We start from the raw sequence: 9,528 nt of genomic DNA, 5'->3' as shown, positions 1-9,528 counted from the left end.
CAGCCGGATGGTGGATGTAACGCTCAGCCAGATGCTGGATGCTGGATGTAAGTCTGAGCCAGATGCTGGATGTAAGTCTGTGACAGATACTGAATGTTGTATGTAACTCTGAGCTGGATGCTGGATGCAACTCTGAGCCGGATGCTGGATGCAACTCTGAGACGGACGTTGGATGCTGGATGCAACTCTGAGCCGGACGTTGGAAGCTGGATGTAACGCTGAGCCGGATGCTGGATGTAACTCTGAGCTGGATGTTGGACGTAACGCTGAGCCGGATGCTGGATGTAACTCTGTGCCGGATGCTGGATGTAAATCCGAGCCGGATACGGATGTAATTCTGAGCTGGATGCTAGATGTAACTCTCAGCTCGATGCTGGATGTAACTCTGTGCCAGATGCTGGATGTAACTCTGAGCCGGATGTTGGATGCTGGATGTAAGTCTGAGCCAGATGCTGGATATAACTCTCAGTCGGATGCTGGATGTAAGTCGGTGACAGATGCTGGATGTTGTATGTAACTCTGAGCTGGATGCTGGATATAACTCTGAGCCGAATGCTGGATGTAACTCTGAGCCGGATGCTGGATGTAACTCTGAGCTTGATGTTGGACATAACGCTGAGCCGGATGCTGGATGTAACTCTGAGCTGGATGTTGGACATAACGCTGAGCCGGATGCTGGATATAACTCTCAGCAGGATGGTGGATGTAACTCTCAGCCGGATGGTGGATATAACGCTCAGCCGGATGCTGGATATAAGTCTGAGCCAGGTGCTGGATGTAACTCTCAGCCAGATGCTGGATGTAACTCTCAGCCGGATGCCGGATGTAAGTCTGTGCCAGATGCGGGATGCTGTATGTAACTCTGAGCTGGATGGTGGATGCAAGTCTGAGCCAGATGCTGGATGTAATTCTTAGCTGGATGCTGGATGTAACGCTAAGCCAGATGCTGGATGTAACTCTCAGCCGGATGCTGGATATAACTCTCAGCAGGATGATGGATGTAACTCTCAGCCGGATGGTGGATGTAACTAACGCTCAGCCAGATGCTGGATGTAAGTCTGAGCCAGATGCTGGATGTAACTATCAGACGGATGCTGGATATAAGTCTGTGACAGATGCTGGATGTTGTATGTAACTCTGAGCTGGATGCTGGATGTAACTCTGAGCCGGACGTTGGATGCTGGATGTAACTCTGAGCCGGATGCTGGATGTAACTCTGAGTTGGATGCTATACTGGATGTAACATCCAGCATCCAGCTAAGAGTTACAGCTCCTAGTGGATGTCAGGGAAGAGTGGGACGTATAATCATTTATGTCGCCCACAACCATTTTACGTTTCCACAACCAGCCAACTGGCCGCTTCAGTTCGGGAAAATTGGATTTGATCTATAAACATTGATTTTGGAAAAGCAAAAAGTGGGATGATTGATAACGAATGACCGTCACAAGCGATCTGTGGTAGTTTCCACGTACATTTCCTCTCCATTTGTCATTTCAGTCGGGTTGTTTATTCCACAAGCCTCGAAACAGGATCATTCCGTCGACGTTCTCCTGCGTCGTGCGCAGTAAGTCAAGGATTTCTTTTTCTGTCGTTTTTCAAAACATTATTATCACGATCATCAATACAAGTCATAGCACTACGCTTTACGAAACCACTGTCTTATGTTGCCTATTTGAATTTATTATAGCCTACACGGGACTATTTTGTAGTCTTAAAGTTTGATACAGCCTATGCATTTGTGAACGTCAAATGCGCTCATGAATGCGGTTGCATACGATAAAGACACGAAGTCACCACACTTTTGTCAGAATTGGGAGCTAGTCTACTTTCATTTCGTGTAATAGAAATCTACTCTTTCTATTTGCTGATTAAATAAAACTTAAAGGCCTACTCTGTGCCGTTTTTGATCATTTAAATTAGCCTAATGATATACCCATTTGGACTATTGAATAGCCTACTAGTTAATGCTCGATGAGTTTAGCTCAACTGTCTTAACCCCATCATTTATACATTCTCAATGGGCTTAGTTCAACTGTCTAACACCATCATAACCCAAAATATTATGGCTTTAAACAAATAAAATAACCTTTGCAACCATACAATGTAGCTAGCTACCCACTGGGCACACACTGGCTGAATCAACGTTGTTTCCATGTCATTTCAATTAAATTGCGTTGAACCAACGTGGAATAGACGTTGAATTGATGTCTGTGCCCAGAGGGTAGTTTCAAAATATGGTTGAAACTTTCATGTTTACCTCATGGACTGCCAGTCCTTGCATTCATAGCCATCTATGAATTTGCGATTGCTTACATTTCTCCAGCTCCATCCCTCAGCTTTATGGCGAATCGTTTTTTTGTTTTCCAAGTTAAGGAGTGGGCCTTTAATTGAAGTTTTCAGCAGTAGGTCATTTGTCTGGCATGCCTCTTTATGTGACATAGATTGTTATATTATAATAGCTTTGGCTACTTCACATAGACTAACGTAAAGCCTACTAGGTCTTCTAATATGCATGGTTGACTTTCGCTGTACTTTGGCATTGGTGGCATCTTGCAAGATTGTAACACTTTTCTTAAAACCATGCTTTATCATTTGTTATAAGCAGTATGAGCCAATTATTATAAGGTTTATGATATGTAAAGTCTCTCTATGTATCAAAATATTAAAATCTACAGATCTGGGAATCTGTTCATTTCAATTTTCATTTCAATTATTGATATATACTTATTGGTAATTGAAGCATATAGATTATAAATGCCCCATTAGCTTAGGACAACTGTCTTTCTCTATCATAACCCAAAACACAAGGTTTTAATACTCCATTGTTTACCAAAAATAAGAACGTAAACAAACAATGTTATGTTTAAAAATATGAGTGGATGTTACAGACTGTCAGTCTTTGCATCTAGAGCGTGGTCTATGCACTTGAGGGCTTACATTTCCCTGGCCCGTCCCTCCGCTTTATACCAAAACGGGGCCATGTTTTGTTATTTTTCGAATCCCATTTTTAATTGATTGAAAATGTGTGTTCATTTTACGGGGCCATTATGAGATGATATTAAGACATACTGTAACAAGGGGATGACAAGACTCACAGGATTATAACCACATCATAATGCATAATACCTGCAGTAAAGTGTTACCATCCTGTAGACCCTAAGAGTATGTGTATTTATCTCAGTGTATAGACAATGGCAACTGCTCTAAGTGGCCGTAATCCAGGTGGACGCGGACCAAACCAACGCAAAGGTCGGATTTTAGGCATTATTGATGCCATTCAGGATGCAGTCGGACCACCAAAACAGGCTGCTGCTGACCGCCGAACAGTTGAAAAAACGTGGAAACTTATGGACAAAGTGGTACGTTTGTTTCAATTCAATTGCATAATTTATGCTTCTAATGAGCTTATACCTGCAGTAGACTGACTTTTCCTCCCTATTTGATTGAATGCTTTCCAGTTTCAATAATGTAAACCTAAATTGCCTTTCCCCCTATGTGTGTAGGCAAATTAGGGGTTGTTTAATCATTTGGTTTTAAGCATCGGTCAAAATACAATGTTTTTATTTGAGTTAAGATTCTATACATTGGATAAACTTGAGTCAAATGTCACAAGGAAATCGCAATTGTAGCTCAGTAGTTATAGGTAGAACGCAACAAAGAGATTTTACGTGTCTGAACTATCCTCCTAATAACTGATGGCATTGCAAACTTCTCTCTGCAGGTTCGTCTCTGTCAGAACCCTAGACTACAGCTGAAAAACAGCCCCCCATACATATTGGATATCTTACCTGACACGTACCAGCATCTGCGGCTAATACAGTGCAAATATGAGGAGAGCCAGAGACTGACTCAGCTCAGCGAGAATGATTACTTTAAGGTCTACATTGATAGCCTAATGAAGAAATCGAAAAGGGCTATCCGGCTTTTCAAAGAAGGCAAGGAGAGGATGTATGAGGAGCAATCCCAGGACAGGTAAGGAAAAGAAGGTCTGTGTGTGTTTTGAGTGTAAATTAGCCTCTGTTTGGTGAATATCTGTTAATGTTACTATTGCTATTGGTGTTGTTTCTATTACTTGAGGCATGCTCACATGATGGAAATACAGTGCCTTCAGAAAGTATTCACACACCTTGACTTTTTCCACATTGTTGTGTTACAAGTTGGGATTAAAAATGATTTAATTGTAATTTTTTGTCAACGATCTACACAAAATACTCTAATGTCAAAGTGGCAGAGAAATTCTAACATTTGTTAAAAAAAACACTAAAAAACCCCCCCACTAATATACAGTATCTTGATTAGATAAGTATTTAACCCCCTGAGTCAATACATGTTAGAATCACCTTTGGCAGCGATTACAGCTGTGAGTCTTTCTGGGTAAGTCTCTAATACCTTTGCACACCTGGATTGTACAATATTTGCACATTATTATTTTAAACATTCTTCAAGCTCTGTCAAGTTGGTTGTTGATCATTGCTAGACAGCCATTTTCAAGTCTTGCCATAGATTTTCAAAGCTGATTTGACTCAAAACTGTAACTAGGCCACTCAGGAACATTTCAATGTCGTCTTGGTAAGCAATTCCAGTTTATATTTGGCCTTGTGTTTTAGGTTATTGTCCTGAGAGGTGAATTTGTCTCCCAGTGTCTGTTGGAAAGCAGACTGAAACAGGTTTTCCTCTAGGATTTTGCCTGTGCTTAGCTGTATTCTGTTTCTTTTTATCATAAAAAACTCCCTAGGCCTTGTCAATGACAAGCATACCCATAACATGATGCAGCCACCACCATGCTTGAAAATATGAAGAGTGGTACTCAGTGATGTGTTGTGTTGGATTTGCCCCATTCATAACGCTTTGTATTCAGGACATAAAGTTAATTTCTTTGCCACATTTTTTGCAGTTTTACTTTAGTGCCTTATTGCAAACAGGATGCATGTTTTGGAATATTTCTATTCTGTACAGGCTTCCTTCTTTTCACTCTGTCTGTCAATTTGGTTAGTATTGTGGAGTAACTACAATGTTGTTGATCCATCCTCAGTTTTCTCCTATCACAGCCATTAAACTCTGTAACTGTTTTAAAGTCACCATTAACCTAATGGTGAAATCCCTGAGAGGTTTCCTTCCTCTCCGGCAACTGAGTTAGGGAGGACACCTGTAGCTTTGTAGTGACTGTGTGTATTGATACACCATCCAAAGTGTAATTAATGACTTCACCATGCTCAAAGGGATATTCAGTGTTGGCTTATTTTATTTTTACCGATCTACCAAGGCATAGGAAATCCGTTCCTGTTTTTTGTGGTTGAATCTGTGTTTGAAATTCACTGCTCGACTGAGGGACCTTACAGATAATTATATGTGTGGGGTACAGAGATGAGATAGTCATTCAAAAATCATGTTCAAAAATCAGTCCATGCAACTTATTATGTGACTTGTTAAGTACATTTTTTACTCTTGAACTTATTTAGGCTTGTCATAACAAAGGGGTTGAATACTTATTGACTCAAGACATTTCAGCTTTTCATTTATTATTGCTTTGTAAAAATGTCTAAAAACATAATTCCACATTGACATTATGAGGTATTGTGTGTAGGCCAGTAACCCAAAAAATCGAAATGTAATACATGTTTAATTCAGGCTGTAACACAATATGTAGAAAAAGTCAAGGGGTGTGAATACTTTCTGTAGGCACATTACATGTATGCAGTGTGGTTAACACTAGAAGAGCTCGTGCACGTCTTTACATCATGTGCTCATGCCTCAGATGACAGAAAGAAACCCGTAAGTGCCAGCGTTTTGAAACGTTGGTTTAATAATACTTTCCTGTGGATATTTTGTCTTAAATGTAGAGTTCTACTGACAGTGACTGGGAATATTGGCCTAACTAGGGGAAGGAAATACTGGTTTGAGCCAATGGTCCACCACGTATGAGCAGTTTCACCCACTTTAATAGTTCGTATGATATGTGCTACGCAAAAACAGCTCATTTGTGCATCCAACTGGGCACACATTGGTTGAATCAACGTTGTTTCCACGTAATTTCAATGAAATTATGTTGAATCTACGTGGAATAGACGTTGAATTGACATCTGTGTCAAGTGAGATGTTACCTCTCATAAATGCTAGATTATTTATCTGGACTTTTTCTGTGCCTTCACTGCATTATCTACAGTTATTAGTGAACTAATTGACAATTGTGTGGTGTAGGGGTTGACCAAACACACAAGGACCATGAATAGGCAGGATGATAACAGGTTTCAGGAAAAAGAAAGGCTTTAAATGAAAAACATAGAAATACACGCTCGTCGAACATCTCATTCCAAAATCATGGGTATTAATATGGAGTTGGTAGCCTTTTGCTGTGATAACAGCCTCCACTCTTTCCACTAGATGATGGAACATTACTTGCTTCCATTCAGCCACAAGAGCATTAGTGAGGTTGGGCACTGATGTTGGGTGATTAGGCATGGCTCGCTGTCGGCCTTCCTATTCATCCCAAAGGTGTTCGATGGGGTTGAGGTCAGGGCTCTGTGCAGGCCAGTCAAGTTCTTCCACTCCGATCTCGACAAACCATTTCTGTATGGACCTCCCTTTGGGCATGGGGTCATTGTCATGATGAAACAGGAAAGGACCTTCCCCAAACTGTTGCCACAAAGTTGGAAGCACCGATTCATCTAGAATGTAATTGTATGCTGTAGCATTAAGATGTATTTTCACTGGAACTAAGGGGCCTAACCCGAACCATGAAAAACAGCCCCAGACCATTATTCCTCCTCCACCAAACTTTACACTTGGCACTATGCATTGGGGCAGGTAGCGTTCTCCTGGCATCCTCCAAACCCAGATTCGTCCGTTGGACTGCCAGATGATGAAGCATGATTCATCACTCCAGAGAATGCGTTTCCACTGCTCCAGAGTCCAATTGCGGCATGCTTTACACCACTCCAGCCGACGCTTGGCATTGCGCATGGTGATCTTAGGCTTGCTCGGCCATGGAAACTCATTTCATGATGAATCTCCAGACTAACAGTTATTGTGCTGACATTGCTTCCAGAGGCAGTTTGGAACTCGGTAGTGAGTGTTGCAACCAAGGACAGACGATATTTACGCGCTACGCGCTTCAGCACTTGGCAGTCCCGTTCTGTGAGCTTGTGTGGCCTACCACTTCGTGGCTGAGCCGTTGTTGCTCCTAGACGTTTCCACTTCACAATAACAGCACTTACAGTTGACCGGGGCAGCTCTAGCCTGGCAGAAATTTGACGCACTGACTTGTTAGAAAGGTGGTATCCTATGACGGTGCCACGTTGAAAGTCACTGAGCTCTTCAGTAAGGCCATTCCACTGCCAATGTTTGTCTATGGAGATTGCATGGTTGTGTGCTCGATTTTATAAACCTGTCAGCAACGGGTATAGCTGAAATAGCCAAATCCACTCATTTGAAGGGGTGTCCACATACATTTTGCATATATAGTGTACATGATTAAACTTCCAATAAAAAGGCCTAGCTGTGTCTGAGCATAAAATTACTTAATCATCAACACTTGACTCAAACACTAAAGTTCATTGAGCTGTGGAGAGCCATCAGCAGGCCATGCTAGGGTCCTGGTGCCAAGCTCTCAGTGCTGCACAGGCGCTGCCAACTTAGCCCATAACGAGGTCAGGTGACCTGTAGCACAAAGGGTTATGGGAGGTGTACCTGGCGGCCATCTTTGGTCAGACACCCCATGTGACACCACAATTGATAACACTGAGAAAACAAGTGGCTTTTACTAATCAATTCAACCAGTCTCTACATCAAATAGGATTGTGTCAATACAATGTCTTGCGGCTGAATACAAACTGTGTGATTTTAGTGATCATATCAAATCAAATGTTATTTGTCACATGCGCCGAATACAACAGGTGTAGTAGACCTTACAGTGAAATGCTACCTTACAAGCTCTTAACCAACAATGCAGTTTGAAGAAAAATAAGTAAAAAGCTGGTAACTAAGAAATAAAGAGCAGCAATAAATAACAGTAGCGAGGCTATATACAGGAGGTACCGGTACAAAGTAAATGTGCAGGGTTAGTCGAGGTAATTGAGGTAATATGTACATGTAGGTAGAGTTAAAGTGACTATGCATAGATACATAGATAATAAACAGAGAGTAGCAGCAGCGTAAAAGAGGGGGTGGGGACAATGCAAATAGTCAGGGTAGCCATTTGATTAGCTGTTCAGGAGTCTTATGGCTTGTGGGTAGAAGCTGTTCAGTAGCCTTTTGGTCCCAGACATGATGCTCCAGTACCGCTTGCCGTGCAGTAGCAGAGAGAACAGTCTATGACGATTGGCTAGAGTCTTTGACAATTTTTAGGGCCTTCCTCTGACACCGCCTGGTATAGAGGTCCTGGATGGCAGGAAGCTTGGCACTACCCTCTGTAGTGCCTTGCGGTCGGAGTCCGGGCAGTTGCCATACCAGGCAGTGATGCAACCAGTCAGGATGCTCTCGATGGTGCAGTTGTATAACTTTTTGAGGATCTGAGGACCCATGCCAAATCTTTTCAGTCTCCTGAGGGGGAATAGGCTTTGTCGTGCCCTCTTCACGACTGTCTTGGTGTGTTTGGACCATGATAGTTTGTTGGTGATGTGGAACTTGAAGCTCAACTTGCTCCACTACAGCCCCGTCGATTAGAATAGAGGCTTGCTCGGTCCTCTTTTTCCTGTAGTCCACAATCATCTCCTTTGTCTTGATCACGTTGAGGGAGAGGTTGTTATCCTGGCACCACACGGCCTGGTCTCTGACCACCTCCCTATAGGCTCTCATCGTTGTCGGTGATCAGGCCTACCACTGTTGTGTCGTCGGCAAACTTAATGATGGTGTTGGAGTCGTGCCTGGCCATGTAGTCATGGGTGAACAGGGAGTACAGGAGGGGACTGAGCACACAGCCCTGAGGGGCCCCCGTGTTGCGGATCAGCGTGGCAGATGTGTTGTTACCTACCCTTACCACCTGGGGGCGGCCCGTCAGAAATTCTAGGATCCAGTTGCAGAGGGAGGTGTTTAGTCCCAGGGTCCTTAGCTTATTGATGAGCTTTGAGGGCATTATGGGGTTGAACGTTGAGCTGTAGTCAATGAACAGCATTCTCACGTAGGTGTTCCTTTTGTCCAGATGGGAAGGGGAAGTGTGGAGTGCAATAGAGATTGCATCATCTGTGGATTTGTTGGGGCGGTATGCAAATTGGAGTGAGTCTAGGGTTTCTGGGATAATGGTGTTGATGTGAGCCATGACCAGCCTTTCAAAGCACTTCATGGCTACAGACGTGAGTGCTACAGGTCGGTAGTCATTTAGGCAGGTTACCTTAGTGTTCTTGGGCACAGGGACTATGGTGGTCTGCTTGAAACATGTTGGTATTACAGACTCAGTCAGGGACAGGTTGAAAATGTCAGTGAAGACACTTGCCAGTTGGTCAGCGCATGCTCAGAGTACACGTCCTGGTAAACCATCTGGCCCTGCGGCCTTGTGAATGTTGACCTGTTTAAAGGTGTTACTCACATCGGCT

At 42.9% G+C, this 9,528-nt stretch overlaps 1 protein-coding gene across 1 annotated transcript in view; it reads left to right on the top strand.

The window, feature by feature from the left end:
- Positions 1–1,437: 1,437 nt before the first annotated feature.
- The window catches only part of cblb (Cbl proto-oncogene B, E3 ubiquitin protein ligase), a 201,857-nt gene continuing 193,766 nt past the window's right edge, over positions 1,438–9,528 (top strand). The window contains exons 1-3 of the mRNA XM_084178229.1: positions 1,438–1,565; positions 3,183–3,360; positions 3,723–3,973. Coding sequence (XP_084034355.1) covers positions 3,193–3,360; positions 3,723–3,973 — 419 coding nt within the window. The 5' untranslated portion in view covers positions 1,438–1,565; positions 3,183–3,192. The remainder of the gene's footprint in view (positions 1,566–3,182; positions 3,361–3,722; positions 3,974–9,528) is intronic.

This window comes from Coregonus lavaretus (genome assembly GCF_964263955.1).
Source record: "Coregonus lavaretus genome assembly, chromosome: 15".
In the NCBI taxonomy this organism is placed as follows: Eukaryota; Metazoa; Chordata; class Actinopteri; order Salmoniformes; family Salmonidae; genus Coregonus; species Coregonus lavaretus.
Note: the sequence above shows the minus strand (reverse complement) of the source record. Positions and strands in the feature narration are given on the sequence as shown.